The sequence below is a fragment of the Lampetra fluviatilis genome, chromosome 6, assembly GCF_964198595.1.
Source record: "Lampetra fluviatilis chromosome 6, kcLamFluv1.1, whole genome shotgun sequence".
Classification (NCBI taxonomy): domain Eukaryota; kingdom Metazoa; phylum Chordata; class Hyperoartia; order Petromyzontiformes; family Petromyzontidae; genus Lampetra; species Lampetra fluviatilis.
This window is the reverse complement of record NC_136280.1, coordinates 1590462-1614218: the sequence shown is the minus strand read 5'-3', so window position 1 is coordinate 1614218 and position 23757 is coordinate 1590462. Positions and strand designations below refer to the sequence as shown.

Here is a 23757-nt window from a genome sequence, read left to right as displayed (position 1 = left end):
AGATTTAGATGGTCAAGGGTCGGTGCAAGGGCCGAGAAATGAGTGAATGAGTGACCGTAACAAGGGGGGGGGGGCACGTGGGGTCACGTTGAGAGCAGGGGGGGCACGTGGGGTCACGTTGATAGCAGGGGGGGGCACGGAGTAGAGGGGCGAGGGGAGGGAAGAGAGTAGAGAGAGATGACGAGGGAAATAGGAACACGTGCGTGAGAGAACAATACTCATCAAGGTTAAAAGGCGATTGGGATTTTGTTGAGAAAGGTAAGAGATGGGGGGGGGGGGTGGCCTTTGGCCGAGACGTCAACCCCCGCAATGGTCAAGGGTCGTGGCGGAGCGGAACCCGCCCGATGAGACGACGGGCCGAGGAATAACATCCCCTCGATTGCAGGCGACACGTGTGTTGTTGCATCACAGAGCCGTGTTGGGAGGGGGGCGTTCATCCAGCAGTAGATTGATGAAGACCGATGATGAGGAGGAAGGGGATGATGTAATGTGCGTCCAACAGCCGCTGCTGTTAAAAAAAAACATAAACCTGAGTCACCCCGAACAGGTTGGGCTCCCAGCCCGGGCGCTCTGCCTGGTCGGCGGTGGTCATTTAAACGGCACCCCCACAACCCCCGCTTTACATGACCCCCACCCCGGGGGAACTTACACAATCGCCCCAAAGCTCCATCCCTCTACACCGCCCCCCAGCCTGGTTGGAGGCCACGCAGATAAAAGCGTGGGGGGGGTGGTGGTGCTGGTGGTGGTTGGGGTTGTGTTCGAGAGGAGCAGAGAGAGAGAGAGTTGGCGCTGCGACGCTCTGGTCCAGCTGCCGGTAACGGCACCGAGGGTGCGTGGAGGTGAGAGCGCGCGCGCGTGTGTGTTCGTGTGTGAGACAGTGTGTTCTGGGCCTCCCCTAGGTCGACTCAGCCTCAAATGAGTACCCGGCGCGGCGTGTAAACATCGCCACTGGGGAGACAAAGGCGGCCGGGCGTGTTACTAGTCACCCCCTCTCGTGTGCCGTGCCGGCCTTCATCGATGTTCGCTAGCAGCACTTGCCCCAACAGTGTGTTAAGGCTATACGGGGGATCCTTGTCTCTATCTGTGTCTATATCTGTGTCTTTGAGTGGGGAGCGGTAGGTCAGTGGTTCGAGCGCTGCACTACGAAGCCGGCGACCCGAGTTTGATTCCCGGCCACAGAAAACATTCGGAGCGAGTGGCATCTCTCTACCTGCCTCGGGCCTCTCTCTTAGCACTGGGGAGACAAAGGCGGCCGGGCGTGTTGCTGGTCACACCACCCTAAGTCGCGCCTCAATGAGTGTTCGCGAACAGCACGTGATCCCATCGTGTCTGCGTGCCACACAGAGGAACTTTGTCTTTCCCTGTGGTTTCCCCAAACTGTATTTGGCCTCTTCTAGGTCTACTCGGCCTAAAATGAGTACAGTACCTAGTACTGCGTGTAAACATCAGCACTGTCGCACTTGCCCCAACAGTCGATACAATGAAAATGGGGGCGGTATCTTTGTCTTTGTGTAGGGCATCCGGTGTGAAGAGAAACGGAGACACGCAGAGAGAGAGAGAGAGACACACACAAGGGGACAAGAGACACGGAGATACAGGGAGAGAGTGACACGCAGAGACACAGAGAAACACATTGCGACACGCGTGGTCTGACACAGAGACACACATTGAGACGCGCGGGGTCTGACACAGAGACACACATTGAGACACGCGGGGTCTGACACAGAGACACACACACGTGGTTTGACACAGAGACACACATTGAGACACGGGAGGGTTTGCTGCTGCTGCTGCTGCCCATGGCTCGCCTCTGCGGGAATCTGTGCGGCGGGGAGAGATGCAGGGCGCTCTCCCAGTTCATTCCCGTCAACTGGAAGAGCGAACTCCGGGAGGTGGCCATGCTCGCCGTGCCAGTGGTAAGAACAATCATCATCAGCAGCAGCATCATCACTTCCACCACCACTGGAATCACCATCATCAGCATCACCACCACCAACACTGCCACTGTAATCACCATCAGCGTTATCATCTTGCGCTTTGCCTACAGAGATCTAAGCCCTGTCGGGAGTTCCATCGAGGTTTAGATTTCTTTATTTTAAAATAATTATCGCGGAATCACGCGGAGAGTCCTTTGGAAGGGATGGACGGGCAGAGAATTCCTCCTCCCCCCCGGAATGAGGAACGAGAGCCGCCCGGTGGAACTCGCGACGCATCGCCCCTGCACGGCCCACGAGATGGCTCGCAGGGGCTGCTGTTTATGAGTGCAAAGTCGGGGCCCGATTTCGTGAGTTTCGTTGCCACCTTGTTCCTCCTCTCTTCCTCCACGTCCATACTTTTGGTGAAATGCCACCGCAGGAAAGGCTTCAATAGAAGCCTAGGGAGGGGGCCCTCCTGGTAACCCCCCCTTCCCCACCGCCACCCCAAGAGAACCCGCTTCGTATCCCCGCGTCCCGACAGCACCACTCAATGTGATGCAGCCACTAGGTTATCCGGCTCACAGGGGCTGGAAGGAGTCAACCGAGCGGGAGGCGAGCACGGTGCCACTGTGCCCAAAAGTTCCCTTCAACAAAGATACCACGATGGACCCCTAGGCCAGCGGGGAGACGAAGGCGGCCGAGCGTGGCGCTGCCGGCATGCATCGGTGCTGCTCGCTAACAGCTGTTGCCCCCACAGGCCGTTGAAGGGGACACGGGGAGGGGATCTTTGTTGCAGGCACTTTGGGCACAGTGGCTGCGCGCTCGCTCTCCCCTCGGTTGACCCCTTCCAGCCCCTGTGAGCCGATAACCTCGTGGCTGGAGGAGGCCGCGGGGGCAGCGAAAGCCTCGTGGCTGCATCACATTGCGTGGTGCTGTTGAGACGCGGGGATACGAAGGGGGTTCTCTTGGCGGGGGAGGGGGGTGGGGCCGGAAGGGAGCCCTAGGAAGGCGGCTCACCTGGGGGGGGGGGGGGTCGGCGTAGTTGCTTGGCGCTCCCACGCCACGTGCCCCCTGACACTTGACCCCGTCGCCAGGACTGGGGCTCGATCCTCAGCGGCGATGCGGTCAGTTCGGGTCGCCCCGAAGCAACAAAGAGTTCGAATTTGGCTCAAAAGTACCGTGGACTTCTTTCGCACTCACCGCGCGTGGCCGACCTCGCTCATCGGAGGCGCGGGCGACGGACAAACAAACTGAACATACTCTTTGGTAAAGTCACGTAGGTAGAAAAAAAAAATTCACGTAGGTAGAAAAAGAAAAGAAAAAATATTATTTTATTTTTCTACCTACGTGACTTTACCGAAAGAACCAAAGAGTATGGATTCCTGCAGTCACGAAAGCTTCAAATCAAAACTAAACACAAAAAAGCAGTTCTCAAGAAAGCATTCCGCGTTGCGGGGTCCTCAACTGCCCAACTTCTGAGCCAGTGGTGGGATGTGTCCACATTGCTATGGGGGTAGAGGGGGGGGGGCCTTGTACGTTCCACAGTACGTCCGCGTGAGCGTGCCGTGGCGCGGATGGCCGGGTTGATGCCACGTGTTGCCCCCCCCCCCCCCCCCGTGTGTTCTCCTCGCCCCTCGGAGACCGTGTCCAGCTTCCTCATCTTCTGCATCAGCATGGTGAGCACCATCTTCTGCGGCCACCTGGGGAAGATCGAGTTGGACTCCGTGATGCTGGCGTCGGCGGTGAGACAATTCACATTTTGTATTATTATTGTTGTTGTTGTTACCGTCGTCGTCATCGGCAGCCTTAGTCTACCTAATGCTGGATGAAGACCTTCGCAATCCTTTGCGATCGGAATATTTTGCCCACCCCATATAAGCGCCTGTGAATTTCTATATAGATTTACGCGTGTGTGTGTGTGTGTGTATACCACCGTGTGTGTGGCCTGAAAATGAAAAAGAGATGACGTTTCGGGCAATGACCCATCTCCATGGCAGACATGATCTGTGTGTGCAATGAAAAAGGGTTCATATTACGAAGCGTGATTTGCACACCAGCGCCAACGCAACAGCGTTTACCAAATCATGTGATGAGTGATACAGACGTAGAGTACATTGCTTCTGAAACGCCCTCGCCAATTGCAGCTTCAAGCAAGGCGATTAAACGAGACAAAAACAATTACAATCTATTTTTGAGATTAAAATGAGGCCCTCAATTGTAAAAGTTCAACAAATCGCCAGGATGGGAGGTTGCACACGTTGTGCAGCACAGAGCATTCCCTTGTTGTGCCGTGTTGATGTGCTCTCCGCCTTCAGCTCCCGCTGACCAGCTCGGTGCAGTACGGTCAGTTGGCCTCCATGACCCGCACGGCGTGGGCAGGCCCTCATCCAGCAGTGGATCGACAGAGCGGCTGCTTGTATAGATGCACCAATGAGCAACAGGTCTCCACATTCAGAGCCGGCTGCGTCTGCTGCGCCAGGCGCTCAAGGTCAAGTTCAAGAGGTCGTCACGGACTACGCCGCCAATGCCACACGCGCACACACGCACGTCGCCATCGCTTCCTTCCCCCTGCCCGTCGCGTTGACCCTCGCTGCGTCCGTTCCGCTCGCAGGTTCTCAACATAACGGCGATCGCCGTGGGCGTTGGGATGTCCCTGGCGTGCGACACGCTCATGTCACAGGTAGGAGGGGGTCACGGGGTCGGTGGCGAGAGGGCACGGGGGTCGCGTCAGCGCTCTGGGGGACGGAAAGCGTGATTTTAGTTGTTTGAACACGCGGCCCTTTGTCCACTCTGGATGTTAACTACCTCCCCTGGTATACAGGAGGTCGTGGGTTCGAACCCGACTCTGACGCCTGTTGTATATTTGGAGTTTGCGTGTCTCTCTCCCCGTGGTCACGTGGATTAATTTGCATTGACCCAGGTCATCCTTGTGAATGACACTTAACCCATAACGGCTCCTCACCTCGGGCGAGATAGAACGAACGAATCAAATGGAGACCACGGGCGTCAGCGATCCACTACTCATTCCTAAGCGGCGAGCTCGCGAGGTTAACCAGTAACCCTCGCCTCGAGGCCGCAACGCGAGCATGGCGCTTTGAACCCCCGTCCGTGGACGATGGTCGAGGGGGGGGCGGTGACTTCGCTCGTGAATTGTCCACGTGCGAGGGTGGTGGTGGGAGTGGTGATCTCGTGAAGGAGCATAAACCACCATCGCCCAAACTCCATGCAACCAGGGGCACTGACAAGGGGTTGACGGGTATGCATTACCATGGGACACGTTGAGTCGGGGAGCCCCGTGCAACGTCCACATTAGCGCTGGGTGCCCCCTGCACTTGTGGCAGTCGTTGCCAGGAGCGGCACCGCACTTGCGTGGCGTGGGTCAGAGCGCGCATGTCGCATGACCAGCAGCTGAAGTTGGAGCGCGAGTGGCCTGACACAGTCGCCTCGCACGCCACACACACAAAGAACCCCATTGTCGCCTACTACACAGACACACACACAGACACACACACACACACAGCGGCGGTCACTCGTCTCCTCGTCGCTATTCTATTGCTGCTTCCACGGTCACTGTTCCCGTGAACTTCGTCGATTCCTCAACCAGAGGGGGACACACAAACCACCACCACCACCACGCCGCCACCCGCTGCGCGTTCTCTCTCCAGGCGTACGGAGCCAAGAACCTGCACGAGGTGGGCGTGATCCTGCAGAGAGGCATCATCATCCTCATGCTCTCCTGCTGCCCCTGCTGGGCCCTCTTCCTCAACATCCGCCCCTTCCTGCTCATCATCGGCCAGGACCCCGAGGTGGCAAGGTGCGTGCCTGCTCCCCGCGCCACGCAGGTGCCGCTTGGCGCCGTGCCCCCCGCACCGTGGGGGGCACGGCCGTCTCGGGCACAGCTGCAACCCGACGGGCGGCGTCGGCGCGTTTCCACTCCCGGCTCAACCAGTTTCCGTCTTGAGTTGGAGGTCGTTCGAAAAAATTCGTGGACGCGGCCCGCGAGGCGACCTCCGTTTAACCCGCCGCTCGTTTGCTTGACCCGCAGGCTCGCGAGCCTCTACGTGCTGATCTGCATCCCGGCTCTGCCCGTGAGTGCACCCCCTCCCCCCCCATCACGCTCCCACGTGCACCGATTTCGCTTAAACGTCGACGATGGCGAAAGCGTTTGGCAACACCGCCGTTGGCAGCGGTGCACAATCAACAGAAACGCAAATTCATCAATGATACGAAATTAATCAATTACACTAACTTCATCAATTACACTGAATTCATCAGTGACATTGCCCTACAAGGAAAACATTCACACTCAATCACGCGCGCATATATAATTGGAAATATTTTGGCCAATGGGACCAGGCCTTCTTTGTAGCCGAGAACCGGAGCGGCCAGAGAGGCAGAGGAAACAGTGGCAGCTTGAGGATGCAGCCTGGGGCCCCGATAGAAATCCTATTCTACAAGTTTCTCGGGTCCTGTGGTGCATGGCGCAGTCTCCGACTGTTATGAAGAGGGCCCATTGCCCTGAAACGTCACCAACCTGTCAGACGTTTTATTTTCTCAGTTTAACACGTAGGCTTTCGCGACCAATATTGTTCATAATCAACGATTTTTGGGTTTAGATCGCGTTATTTATAAATGTGTCGTAACCCTCCACCACCCGACACGGCCAATCAGTAAAAAAAGTGTCACGTTGACAAAAGACAAATAGTTCACTGCTTTAGCCCACCGGTGTGTTGAAGCGTGAAACCAATTGTAAATGTTGTGGTTTCACGCTTCAACACACCGGTGGGCTAAAGCAGTGAACTATTTGTCTTTTGTCAACGTGACACTTTTTTTACTGATTGGCCGTGTCGGGTGGTGGAGGGTTACGACACATTTATAAATAACGCGATCTAAACCCAAAAATCGTTTTATTTTCTCTTTCCCTCATAGGGCCACAGTGGTTCCTGACGAATGTGTATCGATCGCTGCTGTTCAGTGTTAACGGTGTTGCATGTCACGTGATAGTTTCTATTGCACACAGCTTTTGTTTGCTGCTGATTCGGGAGGTTGTTGTGTTGTGTAACAATGTGTGTTTTTGTGTGTGTGTGTGGTGCTGTTTTGATTTCACACAGGCCATATTTTTGCACCAACTGGAGAGCAAGTATCTTCAGAACCAGGTCAGCGCGTTGGTGGCGATTAGGTACACGCACACAAGTGTAACAAAGATGCCCCGTCTTGACTTGGAAGCCTGTGGTGGAAAGTGCTGTTGGCAGGCATCTATTAAGGGTCACGCATACATACATCTGTGCTTGATCATAACGATAACAATGCACCATCTACCAATCTCGTTTTTACTCTTAAAATCAAGGTATTGTACGTGTGTAAGCCAACCGTGCTAACCGGAGGTGCGGGGGAAGGACAGAAAACTAAACACAAAAAGGAGTTCTAAAGAAATTAGATTGTCAATTTAGATGCTTTAAAAGTGCAGAGCTCCCCGTGGCTTTCCAATTTCGGAAAGAAGAGCGTTCCAGACGGCCGCAGAAGCGCAGATGAAGGCGCGCGATGCGGTGACCACCGCCTTTGTTCGATGGTTAGCCAAAGGCCCCTGCGAGGATGAACAGAGTTTGCGAGATGGTTTATGCTCCTTGCCGAGATGAGCAAGGAATTGTTGTGGTCCATTTGTGGCGAGCACTTTGTGCGTCATGAGTGCGACCGTGTGACGTATATTCGTTCCGTTTAACTCCTCGAATCGGACAACTCGGTCTCCATTGCTGTTAAAATCATCCTGAGTAAATTTTACTCGATTCTGCGAGGTTGAGTTCCGCTTGAGAACTCCGATCCCATGCCGAGGCTCGTGGGGCCATCAACTGCGGCACGGCGCGTGTGCGCTGCCTGCGTGTGGAGTGCAGAGCATCACGATGCCACAGGTGTACACGGGCCTGCTGATGAATGGCTTCAACGCACTCTTCAACTACATCTTCATCTACGTTATGGACATGGGTGTACCGTGAGTCACGCGCTCGATTAAAACTATAGCAGCCAAATACTCTTGACTGCAACTTGATTCTAAATACGGAGTGAGGACCCGGATAGAAATCCACGTAACCACGGGGAGAGAGACACGCAAACTCCAAATATACAGCAGGCGTCAGGGTCGGGATCGAGCCCACGACCTCCTGCGTACCAGGCGAGGTAGTGAACATCTCCTAGCCACCGTGGCACACGCGGAGACAGCGAGCCGCCCCCATATACCCCGCGCAGGCTGTTGAGGCGAGCGCTGTCGGCGAGGACCTGTACGAAGGCCGCCACGTCACACGAGGGTGGTGTGGCCGGAAATGCACCCGGCCGTCTTTGTCTCCCCAATGCCGACGTTTGCACACTGCACCAGGTCCTCATTTAAGGCTGAGCCGACCTAGCTGAGGCCCATGACCGGTTCGGATAAACGCCACTGATGTTGGCAGTAGGCAGGAATCGAACTCAGGCCGCCGGGTTCATAGTGCAGTGTGCTAACCACGATGCTACCGCTCCCGCGCACACACACAGGTACGCATGCACACAAGCACACTTGCCGTCTGGCACGCCTTGCCAATCCACAGGCACTCAACCCGTTCATCATGCCAGACTTGGATAGGTCAGAGGTCGGGGTGGTCAGAGTGGTCGCTCAGGATGTAGAGCTGCAATGGGGGTACCTACAGTTCACAGCACGGCATGTTTTTACGTCTCTCTTTCTGTATGTACGTACGTTGAACTTCTTTCGCACCATACACAGCCAACCGCGCTAATCGGAGGTGTGTGCGATCTTGAACGTTCTCGTGCGTGCGTGCGTGCGTGCGACAGGGGCTCGGCGGTGGCGTACGTGATCTCCACCTACAGCCAAACCACCTTGCTCTTCATCTACATCCGAGTGAAAGGCCTGCACCGCAACACCTGGGCAGGTGATGGACACACACGTGCACACGCACACACGTGCAAACACACGCGCGCGCGCGTGCACGAGAAGAATAGCAGTGGGGGCCCATCAATCTAAAGAGATACTTTTCAAGGATGTTTGTATGCATGTTGAATTTCTTTTGCACCGTACATAGCTAGCCGTGCTAATCGGAGGTGCGGACAAAACTCTGGAGGTGAGGGGAGGGAGGGAGGGGAGGGGAGGGAGGGGTAAAAGGATGCTACTGAAAATTTTAAATATTGATCATCGAAAATATAACAGCCAAACGATTTGAAGAGGAAACTCTACCACGGCAGCATTGCAAATCGTAGAGCTGTTTAGACGAGTGATCTATTGGGCAGTGAATTAAAAACTCCAACTTGGAGGACCTTTTAACTTTACACAGCCGACTGTGTAAGCTACATGGGGGATCTTTGCCTTATGTGTGTGTGTAGGTTGGTCCTGGGATTGCCTGCAGAACTGGGGGGTGTTCATGCGTCTGGCTCTGCCCAGCCTCGTCATGGTGTGCATGGAGTGGTGGGCCTACGAGGTCGGCATCTTCCTGACCGGTCAGCCTCCCACCCACCCCTCCCCCTCCCGGCTCCAACCGCCCACCAAAAAACGAAGATGTCACGGCGACCAAAGCCGTTGGTGCCACCGCAACCTCATTACCACCTCCGAGATTGTCCCCTCAGTCTCCAAGCCATTGGCTCCGAGGTCTTCCCCCGTGATCACCGCGCTCGTGGAGACCCACCCTAAGGCCGTGGGAGCGAGATGTTAACTCCCTCGCCTGCTGTGCAGGAGTCTGCGTGTCTCTCTCTCTCCCCATGGTTGCGTGGATTTTTCTTCGGGTCCTCCGGTTTTTCCCTCCACACTTAGAACCAGTCACGTGTTTAGAGTCTTTGGCTGCTGGAAATCCCCACATGACCTGGTCACAAATGACAGCTCAACGAAGATGGCTTATCATGTGGAAATGTACAGCAGCCCAATTCTCTAAACGCGTGATGTTGATTCTTAATGCGGAGGGAAAACCCGGAGGACCCAGAGAAAAATCCGTGCCACCATGGAGAGAGAGAGACATGCAATCTCCAAATATACAGGCGTCAGGGTCAGGATCGAACCCATGACTTCCTGCATACCAAGCAAGGAAGTTAACATCTCGCCACTGCGAGATGTTTCTGAAATGTCTCCCGACCAACATACAACACAAACAGATGAACTACTTCACGGTAGATTAACGATCAGCTCCGCTCGTTACACATCGCAAGCATCCTGCCGATTGGTTAACAATTGAAATCTAAGCGAGGGTCAAAACATGTCTTACATGACGCGTTCGTTGTGTTGTAACAACCTCACCGGGCTGTCAATCAGCACGGGCGTGCACATTCGATATCGCAAACTCTTGAGTGGGAACGATGCGTCGATCCGTCGATCATCGTAGATTATTATGGGCACGATGCAGGTGTAAAGGAGAGCCGACACAAGATTGCAGGGGGTTCGTCTTTTAATACTTTTCTCCCATCCACACCTGTCCCCAGCCGTCCCAATCTCGTTCCCGCCAAAAGGCCCCTTCTTCCCGCCCGTTCTCCCCTTATATCTCCTCGATTACCCCTCCCACTAACCCTCCTATTGGTGGGAATCCTTCCCCTAACACCCCTACACAAGCAAATGGAACCGCGTGCGAAAAAAATCACGTGCGTCAGTGTGCAATGGGTTTGCGTCACCCCTGCAGCCACTAGAGGCGCTACTATTAACGCCACTGTGAATCGGTCCAAACCAAACGTAAACATATGTCTCCATGTGACCGGGTTATCTTGGTTGGAATCCAAGTCCAGACACAGGACTGCCCATCGGTATCAGAACTTGCCCTGGGTCTCGCCTAGCTTGGCCTTAAATGTGTAGTGCCGGGCGCGGTGTGTAAGCATCAGCACTGGGGATACAAAGGGGGCCGGGCGTGACTATATTGTCCACTTCACCTGTCATGAGCCATTCCAGCTTTAATAGGCGCTCGCTAACAGCACCTGGCAGCACGTTGTATAAGGCTGAGAGGTTGCTTGTGTACATGTTATACATGGGGAGCAGTGGTGTTGCACTATGAATGTGGTGACCCGAGGTCGATTCCTGCTCACGGCCAACACCAGTGACAATTATCTGAAATGATGCTGGGCCTTCCCTAGGTCGTCTCAGCCTCAAATGAGTACCTGGTGCGGTGTGTGAACATCGCTACTGGGGAGACAAAGGCGGTCGGGCGTGGTGCTGACCCGTGGCGGCCTTCATAGGTGCTCGCTCAGCAGCACTTGCCCCAACAGTTGGTGAAAGGCTATACGGGGGATCTTTGTCTTTTTGTGTGCTACGCACGTGCGTGCAGGTGTCCTCGGAGTGCTTGAGCAGGCGTCCCAGGCTGTCACCTATCAGCTGATCACCATCACGTACATGGTAAAGCCACGCCCACGTGTGCCCACGTTGTCGTTCAACTTTGCCACGTGTGTCGTTTATTCCCGGCAAGTTAGTCAACTTGCAGACACGGCGAATTGCCCCCCTTCCCGAAAAAGAGTCTTGAGGCTCAGTCAGGCTGTCCTGGGTTAACGAATACAAATAAAAACCTCAGCGCTGTCCCACCGATCCGATCACCCTGCGAAAGAAGCTCAACGTGCATACGTACTTACAATGGGACAGCTCTCTTCTGCAATGACAACGGAGAGCCAGACCCAAGGCTCCTTAAGGATTCTTAGGGTTCAGTGTTTATTGCCCAAGGCTAACAGAGGCATGCGAAGGCACTTTTAGGACTATTTAGGGTAAAATGTTAAATCCTGAAACTCGGAAAGCCAATAAACAAGTTTGACACTGCTGTCGGACACCACCAAGAATCTGTCCACATCAAAGACACAATAACGGTTTAGTCGATGAGCCTTTGGGCCTCCTGGAGCAGTGTTGTCCAGCAGCGTCTACTTCGATCAGAAACGTTCAATTGAGCCGATAATTGTGTTGCCAGTGTACGAACGATTAATGCCAAAACTGTACCGCAGACCATACCTCTTCGTGTGTTTTTTGGGAGTAATTTATTTTTTAGGCCCGAGAATCAAATCATCGTGGCTATTCCAGTTTCCTGCCACATGAAGCCAGACGTGACATTGCCAAACGTTCGAATGCGGGACCCTCCAGACCAAGAGGTTCGAGACTCGCTGATGCTTGCAGTGAAAATAGAGGCCTTATTATTGCTCTTGTTGCTGGTATTTTCTCGTATTTTCTCTCTGCGCCGCCGTAGATTCCCCTGGGGCTCTCTGTGGCGGTGAACGTTCGCGTTGGAAATGCTCTTGGCGCTGGGCGGCCGGAACAAGCCAAAAACTCTGCCAAAGTGGTCATGATCTGCATCGGTCAGTGCTTCTGGGATCGCTTCATAACATCTGCGCTACAAATACACACGCACTAGCAAACCCTCGGCCCTGTACAATGTCCTGTCAGGTACTGCCAGCATTGTGAAGCCACTACACCTCCCGATTTCCTTCCCCCGCACCTCCGATTAGCACGGTTGGCTACGTACGGTGCGAAAGAAGTTTATCGTACGTACATACATACTGGAGATTCTCTGCGGGCCCCTAGCGCGGCTGGGCAAGACCTGCTGGGGTGCAGGGGGTGTGAAATATGCCATGCTTACTAAGGATCAACAGTGCCACCCCCTCGCTCCCAGTCAGGGGCAGCTCCTCGGCATGAGGTCAAGAGGTCATCACCCACAATGCAGTTAGCTGCCACCCACTGTGGTCTATGGACTAAGTGGATTACTACGGCATGTTAGTCTTTGTGTAATATTTATCATTTGTGCATCTATTGTAAAAGCCCGTCGTCCCGTTTGTCCGTCAAATAAATTATGAGAGCCTTTCCAAAGGCCTGAATCTAAAAGTTATAGAAAGTGACCCCCCCCCCCTCCCAGATGTGGGGGTAAATAGTTGATCCAACAGGTTTCCAAAAATTGTAGACCAAATAATTTCACTCCCCACCCCCGGCCCCACAAACGAATCCCTACACAGCCTACATACAACAGGCAGCAGCATCTGCACACCATAACACTCTGTGGCCTAAAAAGACTAGAAATATACGACAGCCGTCGTTGTGGGCACCTTCATTGAACACACATCGTACATTCACGTGTTGAGCACATCGATGTGCTATGGAGGGCAACTTGCTGAAGCCTTGCCTCATGTATGAACGTAACGGGTGTTGTGCTCTTGACGCCACCGCCAAACCGCGGGCACTCTGTGGTGAGCAGAGCTTGTATTGCCCTTCCTCTACGATCGCGGAGGCCGAGTTGAATCGATTCCACGGCAAGATCGTCGGGGGAGGAGAGTGCCACCCAGTGAGCACCGCAGTGTACACGCTCGTGCACGTGCGCTGTTCTCTCCGCAGGCTTCATGGAGTTGCTGAACGCCGTCATCCTGGTGGCGGGCCGTCATGTCGTGTCCTACGTGTTCACCACTGCGCAGTAAGCACCTCGCCACCATGACGTCACCGCCAGTAAGCACGTCGCCACCATGACAACCCCAGTAAGCACGTCGCCCCGTGACGTCACCAGTAAGCACCTCGCCCCCGTGACGTCACCAGTAAACACCTCGCCCCGTGACGTCACCAGTAAGCACATCGCCCCGTCACACCGTCAGTAAGCACGCCGCCCCGTGACGTCACCAGTAAGCACGCCGCCCCGTGACGTCACCAGTAAGCACGTCGCCCCATGACGTCACCAGTAAGCACGTCGCCCCGTGACGTCACCAGTAAGCACGTCGCCCCGTGAGGCCACCAGTAAGCACGCCGCCCCATGACGTCACCAGTAAGCACGTCGCCCCGTGAGGCCACCAGTAAGCACGCCGCCCCATGACGTCACCAGTAAGCACGTCGCCCCGTGACGTCACCAGTAAGCACGCCGCCCCATGACGTCACCAGTAAGCACGTCGCCCCGTGCGGCCGCCGTCGCCGCCTCCGCCAGGTGGATTAAACCACAGCACTTGAAACTTGCCGACCAGGGCTGGAGAACCTTGTTCTCACAGAAGGGCCTTCAAACACCTTTGGCGGGCCACTCGTTATGCAATAATCACGGGAAAGGAATAACTCGGCTCGCTTACCGCACTCAAGCGGCTGCTTTTCTCTCGCTCGGGGCACGATGGGCACTCGTGCGAGCCCCGTGCATACACGCTAAGGGTCTTGCCAGGCCGGAACTATTCCCCTCAAGTACCCGATTAGTGCAGCTAAGATGCTTTCAGTGTTGGATAATCATTGTTTGCCAGCCGTTTTTAAGTGGCAGGCCTCATGGTGCCATGCCTGGTGTGTAGCCCATAGGCTCACCTACACTGCTGCAGGCAAGCAATGAGTGGCAACGTACGTCTGCGCCAGGTGCGAACGATGCCCCCCCTTCTGTGCCCCACTGCCCGCGCCCTCTCCCACTCCCGTCCCTTTCCCGGTCGCCGTTGACGTTTGACCGCGTGCAGCGACGTCATCGACATGGTGGCGGCCATCATACCGGTGTGCGCCGCCTATCAGCTGTTCGAGGGGATTGTGGTGAGTGCCGCGTGGAGCCGACGGGAGAGGGGAGAATGGATTCATGAGAGTGCCCTCCCCCCGTCGCCAGTGAGGGTTTTCTCCGTATGCTTTAGTGTTTTTTTGGGGTCAGTGGACATGTACTCAAAGAGGAATTGATGAAAGCGTCTGAGACTCAATATTTAGCAGACAAATTTTTAAGAATTAAAATGGCTACAGGAATAATAATCGTTTCCCATCGTGTCTGCCTCCCAACAGGTGAATCGTGATTCCAAAGGAAATAAAATTATCTTTAACAATATCATAGTCATAACTTACAGCATTTTATCAATCCACTGCTTGATGAGGGCCACCCTCAGCCATGTCGGTCAACGGGGTTGTTTTGATGATACTTCACCACGTTGTTGGCTGTGGCTTGGTTAAGGGTTGGAGGGGGGCCAGAGTCAATTCAGATATCAATAATAATGTTATTTTATTCTTGTATTCTTGTGCTGTGTTGCCCATACTCAACAAGGGATGTTAACCACTTAATGTGTGCGTCGTGGATACTCTCCTCGCCCACAGGCTGAGACCAGGCAAGGGCCCCATCCTGTTTACTGCACCTCCATCACACACAGCTCCCTCCTTCATACACCGCTCTCTCCTCTCGCCACTCCTCCGACGCCCCCTCTTATCCTCACGGTCCCCTCTCCCGTCACGTCCCGCCTCCCCTCATCCCTGTCACCTCATCCCCAACGACCAATCCGGAATCGTCACCTCGTCTACCGCCACCAGTCACAGATCGTCACAATGCGGAGGTTACGCCAGGTCCACTCGCTGCAGGGATTGACGTCAGATTGTAAGGGGGTAGGGAATGCTGATGTTGTGGGGACCGTTACATGTGGTTGCATTGAAATGTGAAATGAATCAAAATTATATTTCCATCTGTCATTCCACATCGCTCCCTTTCTCCCCCTCCCTTTAGGTTGTGAGCGGCGGGATCCTGCGTGGTGGAGGGAGGCAGAAGGTCGGTGCCGTCGCCAACTTCATGGGTTACAACGTATTCTCCCTTCCCATCGGCATCAGCCTCATGTTCTGCACCTCGCTACGCGTCATCGGTGAGGCAGGCCTAATTTGTGCCGAAGTTTGTTTTTATGAGTTTTTTTGGGCACATCTCGACAGCGCAACTCCTGGTTTACCACAAACGTCGCCAATTGCAACCTGGTGGTAAGTGACTCCGAGCGGTGAAGTACCAGGGCTCCAACCTTCCACGGAAAACTTGGATATACCCTCGACCTCTTGAAGACAGGGGCAGGGAAGATGCGGCCCACTTGCTCCACGAGTGGAGCGTGAGGAGCAGAACAAATGATGACTGGAGCCACCACCCAAGTCAGACGATCGCCCACTCACTGAAGCCGTTGAATGGAGCACTAACCTCGACATGAAACTACAACGGCTTCCCCAGCCATACGAAGAAGTACAGTTGTTTAACACGGTAGTAGTAATAGATGCATTCCTGAAAAGTGCTGCGTTAAGCGAAAACACGTTAAGCGAGGAATTACTAAACATACATACATACAGGGCATGAATAAATAAGTTAACAATGCTATTTTTGTCACATTTTGCACCTCCGATTAGCACGGTTGGCTACATACGGTGCGAAAGAAGTTCAACACACATACGTGCATACAAACCTATCCAAAACCACCCTGCAAGGCAAGAAGGCCTGGGGGGTCCAGCACATCGCAGACTGGATGGGCTTAATCTACGAGCTGCGGATCTGTGAGGGTGAGCACCGGCAAAGGTGGAGGGAGTGCCAGGATGGTGGCCCAAGAGCCGCAGTGACTAGGCCGGTCATGGGGAGATGGAATATATTTCGTAACAGAATCGTTGGTGGATTTTAACGTCCAATGCTGCGGCCTACGGTAAAGGAGACTGCCCAATGGCGTATTCACGAGCCGGAGATGTGGTGGTGTGTGCTAGGTCTCTGGATCGGCATGCTGGTCGGCCTCATGACGCTGTGCATCTTCATGATTTTCTACGTGTGCCGGTTGGACTGGAAGGCCATGGCCAATGAGGTAAGGCTCAAATAATCCATTCTCAGTTCCCTGAACACTTCATTGCTGCACCAATGCATTGATCGTTGCTCTTGGTCATGACTAATGCACACTTGGTTATATTAGCTCGTGGCCCAGGCCTAAGTCTGCCTGCTCCTTAATTACCTTCTCGCCCTTACTGCGTCACCTCAGTGACGTCACCATCGAGCGTGTAGGAAGCACAGCTGCACAGGGGCCCACGGGCCGTAAGGGGGTCCCAAGTGCGGGGCTACGATGGGCATTGGGACGTTGGGGTAGTTGGAGGCCCCATGTCATTCCTGGGACCATGGCCCATGCCAACCGCGCTACCTCCCACCGCTTCAGCTCCCACCAATCCCTTTCCGACATCGCTCTGGTTTAATTCTGCTGGCGCACCTGAATAATTATGCCTGCTGCAGGCCCAAGAGAGATCCGGCATTGGGGTGAAACCACCGAATGTGGAGGAGCAACAGGATGCCGACAAGGATATCATCGGACTCTCCGGGCTACCTGCAGAACACGGTAAGGGTGACTTGACATTGGTGAAAATTGTTAAGTCTCATCCTGCCATTTGCATCGTTTCAGTGATAAATGCCTCTATAGGTAACCAATATCTCTTTTGTGGAGCTGACGAGGGCTCTTGCATATTCCGTAGACAACAATAAAAAACAATAAAAGCATGTTGTCTCACAAGAGACCGAAGAGAGACAGTATACAAAAATTTAAATAAGAGAACACGAATCCTTATTTTCGACACATAGCTAGTGGTGTGACGGGGAAAAACAAGATCAACTATTGCTCTTCGGTGAAATGTAAGGAAGAATTAACAGAACTGGACAGAGGCTAATATGGATAGTTTTGTAAATATAACCAGGATAATAGTTTATCAACGTGTTAGCAAAAGGCCAACATAATAGAGAGTGGAATAGCTTCATCACTGAGGTCACATCCTCAGTGATGAGTAGAAATACAAAGATAGATGGAAGATAATTTATCACCCTTCCCTGGATGTCTTAGAATGCACTGGCCCTGATTCTACTTCATCTCATTGTCTCCTGTTCTATCTGCCCCCCCTCCTCCTCCTCCACACCCGCCGATCGCTCCTGACCGTGCTGCTACTCAGACTCCAGCGAAATGTCACCCGAAGTCATTGTGCTGCCTTTAAACGGCACCGACTCGAACGCGGATATGGAGGGACTCGAGGAGCTGAATGCACCCGGACATCCGCTGTCGACCCTCACCCTGTGCCAGCTGCTGCTGCGCCGTTCCCTGGCCGCGCTGCTGTCGCTGGCGGTCCTGGCGGCCGGCATCACTGTGAGGATGATGACGCAGGTGGAGGACTCGCCGGCGCGGCCGACGCCGACGCTGTTCAACAGCACCGTCAGTAGCGCCGTCACGGAGGGCTCGCGGTTATTACCGGTGTAGCGAACGGGCCAATCGGTCGACCGTTTTGGCCTGGCACGCAACAGTGTGGTCTCATTGGCAGTGCTTGGAGCTGCTGGTGGTGATGACGATGATGGATAGGTACCCATGATGAAGTGGGGCTCCCTAAGAGTGGAGTGGCTCAGACAGCACGACGATGCAGTGCAGTGGGAGGGCTCGCCAGTGCAGGTGACCGACAGTCCCATACAGAGGATGTCCCTGGCCATTTTTGGCCCAAAAATAAGAACTCTTGGATTTCAAGCCAGGTTGAACCTTGCTTTCGTTTGTTTTTTATTCTCTCACTTCAATGACCATTTAGTACCCTGTGAGAGACTCATGCCTGTCCGTGAGTCAGAGCACTAACGGGACTCGAGAAATCTGAGCCCATGACCAAAGTTCAATGGGACCCAGAGGCAGTAAGGTGTAATTTATTTTTCATGAAAGGCACGTTAATTTACGTTTTTTAATTGATTTTTTTTGGACCAAATATATTATCTTGACTTGTAATTCCACTTGAATCTCGAGCCGTGTTCCGGTGTTGAATTATTAAAACGTGCAAGGACGCCTCGTAATGAATAGACGTACGGCGTGCATGAGCATGGGCGCCACTGGGTGATGGAGCGTGCATGAACAAAGCTGTGGTAAGAGAGAGTTCAGTGAAATTCTACGGTGCCCTCGGAATAGCGATCATGAGACGCGTAGTACAGGACATGGGGAGTTTCTGGTTGTCAGCAAAATCACAATGATTTCCATCGGTGCTATGCACAGCGTGCATCTTCTGCCGAGCTATCTTGACATTGCATTATGGTGATGTTTTAGACGTATATACTGTAAAGCCACGTGTGGGAGTGGTGGTGCAGTGGTTAGCATGCTTCGTTATAAACCCGGTGAACAAAGTTCGATTCCCGTCCGTGGCATATGTGGCGAACGATGTATGTACCGGTCCTAGGCTGGCCCCCTTCACAACCCAGCACTGACTACCATGGTGAAGTATGGTCAAACAACCCCCACAAACTGACGGTGTGGGGAAGCCTTCATTCAGCAGTGGATTGACAAAGGGCGATTAATATACTAATCTGATACATACTGTACTGTATATGAATGTGCGACACTGTCGAGGTTTAATTTTACTGTGCTTTAACGTAATTATATACTGTATATGCTGTGTGCAAGACGAGGCATAAAACCTCTGAAGGCTTACAATTAATACAGGTAGGAACAACAGGTTCCACACTGCCCACCAGGGATTATTTGTCTGTCTGTCGTGCATATTTGTCTGTTGTGCACAAATGCGCTGTCCAACCAAGTCCCTACCTGCCCACTCCGAAGGAACGTGTTATATTGCACCTGTGGTGAGCCCACGCATTATGGTCGAGGCAGGCCTCACGTGAGAGTGGCAACATCTTGTCTTCATCGGGCAAAGAGAAAGGTGCAGCCATGCAATATCTTGCTGATGTCCGCTACTGCTGGCTGTAAACGCTGCCCACGTCCTACAATGAATTGGGGGCAGCTGAATGAACGGGGGCAGCGGTCACCATACCTGCTCACCGTTGTATATGTCGGGTCTTGAAAAATTAATACAATTAATAAAAATTAAATGAAAATGGGAAAATCTGTAATTATCCGAAAGCATGCTAATTTATGTAAGTATGGACATAATGTATGCTAATTAGGGAGGTGTACTTGTGCTAAGTTATGCAAGTGTATGTAATTATGCTAATGTGTGCTATTATGATAATTAGGTTCTGCCTCGTTTACTAGGGTCGTATTATCAATCGGGATAATACAATGAATGGTATGAAGTTATGCAAGTTATGCAAGTGTGATGTCAGTATACAACACCACCAATCGGCAGTATTTTTAATCTCACCATTTTTTATATGACAATTTTAAACGGGTAGTTTCATTATATATGAAATATATTACTCTACACTGAGAGGAGAATTCGCAGCAGTGCAAGCCTCTGTCAACTGTCCTGTTCAACTCCAGGGAGCAAAACACGTTGTTATTCATCTGCCTTTGGCTGCCTCTCTCTATTAAATGAATACACCCAACACGTAGGCTTTCGCGACCAATATTATTCATAATAAAGGTTTTTGGGTTAGATCGCGTTATTTATAAATGTGTCGTAACCCTCCACCACCCGACACGGCCAAACAGTAAAAAATGTGTCACGTTTACAAAAGACAAATAATTCACTACTTTAGCCCACCGGTGTGTTGAAGAGTGAATCAACATGATTTAAAATTTGAGTACGACGTTTCGCTGGAAATTACATCCAGCTTCATCGGGCAATTTGCCAGAATGGTGAGGCTCTCCACATTTATAAATCACGCGAACTAACCCAACAACCTTTATTATAAATACACCCAACCACTGCTTTTGCACAGCATCTTAAGGCGCCCTATAAATCCACGTCGCGCCGTAATTTGTGCATGTGTCGCGGCGAATTCCGCTTGACGTGAATCTCCGCATTCGTGTTGGGCCATCGGTGGCCACCTTCGTGAAAGTACCTTCGTTGAAAATTGTTTTTCGTTGATATTTATTTAGATAGAAAACGCAGGGAAATTGTCCACACGGGTTTAACGTGAACGTCGCCGATCGCCACGTGTGTCACGTGTGCGTACGAGTGCACGTACCCAGTAAGTACGGAACGTTGTTCCAACGTCGAGTCAACGTTCTCTCATCAGTTTCAACCACATGCCGACGTTCGCCCAACGTTACATGTTTCCAGGGGGGTCTGTGCATCTGTGCACGTATGTGCTGCACCAAATATCACGGCTACATGCACTGCTCCGTAATTGTGTTGATGAAATTCTATTCAGCCTGGAATAAAGCACCGTAATGCTGAACAATGATATCGTAATGTGTGCAATATCTGGATATATATCGTGGCCAGTAGATGGCAGTCCAGCAAGCCGGTTGTTGAAGCTGGAGCTCTTTGAAAGGGAGTTTCGACATCGCCAATTACTTTTTTAAATGTTATCTCCTCCAATTAGTGGGGTTTCTCCCGATAATCTGGTTTTCTTCAAGTATGCAACATCAAGAAATTGGCTAAATATCACAGGTCCTGGCTGTGTGACCAATTAGTTCGGTATATGAGCCCTAAAACTCTATGTTTCACTTGTTTGAACCACCAGAGGGGGCATATACTTTGAGGGGTTCTAGTTTGTGAATGGCAGGGAGTAACAACTCCAGCCACTAGAGGCCGGTAAATTCGGATTTTTATAAATCGATATTTTTGTAATTAAATCGCGACGCCGAGACGTCAAAAGGCACTGCATATCGAGACGGGGGTATAATCGTCACACGTATAAAATGTAAACCATGATTGTTTCAGCATAAACCTAAGATACATGGAATGGGATTTTTGTTTAGGGGCCGTCCATAAATGACGTCACGCGATTTTGACGATTTTTGACCCCCCCCCCTTCGTCACACGGCGTCACAAAAAGTCAGACCCCCCCCTCAAATATGACGTCACAAATCTCTGCCCCCCCCAAGCGAAAAACATGCTTCAAATCTCTTTAAACTATTGTCATTGTAGTGCGTATTTAATGTGCCGCTGCACTCTGATGTTGTAGGAGAAAACATTTATTAAAAAGTCTATTTAATTAAGTAGAACGTGTTGTCTATATTTATTTAAAGTTTCGCATTTTGATGTGACGTCACATTTATCACCCCCCCCCCTCGTCACACATCGTCACAAATGTCTGACCCCCCCTCCCCTACGTGCGTGACGTCATTTATGGACGGCACCTTAACTTTTTATAGGAGTGGAGTATTTCTCCCCCACCCCCACCCACTTAAATACCAGTCGATAAGACTTCCTGTATTTGTTTACATATATAACTTCGCATTAATTGTATAACGCCCCTTATTTGTCAATCTCGGTTCGGGGTGCGTTTCTAAAAACCAAAAAAACCCCGAAACGCTTCGCGGGCATCTTTGTAAGGGAAGCGGACGGCCAGCTAATGAAGTCCGATCATCATCACGATCCATCTCGCAGGTGTCCACTGCACATCTCGTAAATTGTTTTCCACTTTCTCTGTATTTCGGTGCCAATATGGGCTCCAGTAGTGGCCACATCTTTCTGCCAGGTCCATGCGGAGTACAGCCGTTTCAATACGAACGACACAAAGTCTGTGTCTCACCATGCGATGGGACTTTGTGGGATGAACGTTGAGATTTGTAAGGTGCACGGGGTGATGATCAATAAGGTCTGAATTGGTCTGTAATCAGGTAGGCAGCACTGATAAGGGGTTGACAGATATGTAGAAGACAAACCTGACGATGGCAGGCAGTGATGAGAAGGACACTTGGCACTATTTGGACACATTTTAGGATGAACAACAGGAGCATTTAAAGTGCTGTTCGGGATAATGGAAGGAACTAGATAGAGAGGAAGACTCTGATCATAAGAAGAGATAGGTGGCAGAAAGATGTGGCCACTCGAGCGCATATTGGCACCACAATACAGAGAGAGGAAAGTGGAAAACAATTTACGAGATGCGCAGTGGACACCTGCGAGGTGGATCGTGGTGATGATGATGAGTGGGCTCCATTGGCTGGCCGTCCGCTCCCCTTACAAAGATGCCCGCGGAGCGTTTGGGGTTTTTGTAAACGCACCCCGAGCCGAGATTGACAACTGAAGAGCTTTATACAATTAATGATAAGTTATATTTATTTAAAAATACGGCATTATATAACGATGTACGAACCGGCCCTAGGCGCTCCCCTTCGCAAAACAGCACCGACTACCACGGTGAAGTATGGGCAAACAACCCCCACAACTGACAGTGTGGAAAAGCCTTTTATTCAGCAGTGTATTGACAAATGGGCTATTAATATACCCCATCTCATATAAACATATAGTACTGTATATATTAATGTACACCGCTGTAGAGGTGCACATTTAATCACGGGACCTCAGTATAAAAAACACAAGAATAGGTTTGACCGTTTCTGGCAATAAAACAGTTGTGTTAAAATGTTAACACACCAAACTGAAACATTTTTCGAGGAATCATGTCTGCGTTAACCACAACACTTGTGGTGAACATGCAAACAAAAAAAAAACATGCTTTGGGAGTATATGATGCATTCTCTTTGAAACTGATTGGTCCACACCAGAGACAACTTTTCTTTAGAGCCTAGTCTCTGCTCACCACGAACTCTCAATGTCCTGCTAGTGGCACTGTTTTTGGGCTGTTCGCCATTTGGCGTTGCCCTCTGGTCCAACGCCGTTTGAGACGAGGCTCTAAAGAAAGCTGATGTCTCTGATCAGTTTCAAAGACAATGCAGCAACAGCATCATCATATGCTACCAGAGAATGATTTTTTGTTAGCATGTTCACCACAAGTGTATGTGGTTAATGCAGACATGACTCCTCGCAAAAAGGTTTCAGTTTGGTGTTATAACATCTTAACGCGACCGTTTTATCGCCAGAAAGGGTCAAAACCTATTCTTATGGGTTTAATGTCACTCTACTTTTAGATTTAAAGCTTTCGTGACTGCAGGGATTCATATTCCTGGTTCTTTTGGTAATTTCACGTAGAAGATAAATAATAAAATAATAAATAATAACCTAATTTAACAATACAATTATCACGACGTTTCGATTGCAACACAAGCAGCAATCGTCATCAGGTGTGAAAACCACAGCAAGACAATTTCTCTCTTATTACCGAAATAACCAAGAATATGTCATATATTTTATTACTATTATTATTTCTAATAATATTTTTTTTATTTTTTACCTACGTGACTTTACCGAAAAAAACCTAAGAGTATGAATCCTTGCAGTCACGAAAGCTTCAAATCTAGAAAGAATGTCACTCTACTTATTAAATACCCCTAGGTAAGATGGCCGCCGTCAAGCCGTAGGTCGTCGATGGGAGGGGCGAGAGGGGGTGTCAGGGGGAGGGGCGCTCCT

At 51.6% G+C, this 23757-nt stretch overlaps 1 protein-coding gene across 1 annotated transcript; it reads left to right on the top strand.

The window, feature by feature from the left end:
- Window positions 1-749: 749 nt before the first annotated feature.
- Window positions 750-17825, top strand: SLC47A1 (solute carrier family 47 member 1). Its single transcript, XM_078857270.1, has 18 exons — window positions 750-839; window positions 1516-1916; window positions 3557-3658; window positions 4528-4596; window positions 5582-5730; window positions 5962-6004; window positions 7028-7072; window positions 7805-7902; window positions 8733-8830; window positions 9279-9392; window positions 11192-11259; window positions 12089-12197; window positions 13225-13300; window positions 14298-14367; window positions 15311-15443; window positions 16309-16403; window positions 16820-16922; window positions 17524-17825. The coding sequence occupies exons 2-18, from the start codon at window positions 1800-1802 to the stop codon at window positions 17823-17825; spliced, it is 1791 nt and encodes a 596-aa protein (XP_078713396.1). The 5' UTR covers window positions 750-839; window positions 1516-1799.
- The last annotated feature ends 5932 nt before the right edge of the window (window positions 17826-23757 follow it).

Excerpts from the sequence above, each read along its gene's own strand:
- SLC47A1 (XM_078857270.1), top strand. The coding sequence starts at position 1,800 with ATGGCTCGCCTCTGCGGGAATCTGTGCGGCGGGGAGAGATGCAGGGCG. Across the intron at positions 13,301-14,297 it reads TACGTGTTCACCACTGCGCA|CGACGTCATCGACATGGTGG; the intron begins GTAAGCACCTCG and ends GACCGCGTGCAG. Across the intron at positions 16,923-17,523 it reads CGGGCTACCTGCAGAACACG|ACTCCAGCGAAATGTCACCC; the intron begins GTAAGGGTGACT and ends GCTGCTACTCAG.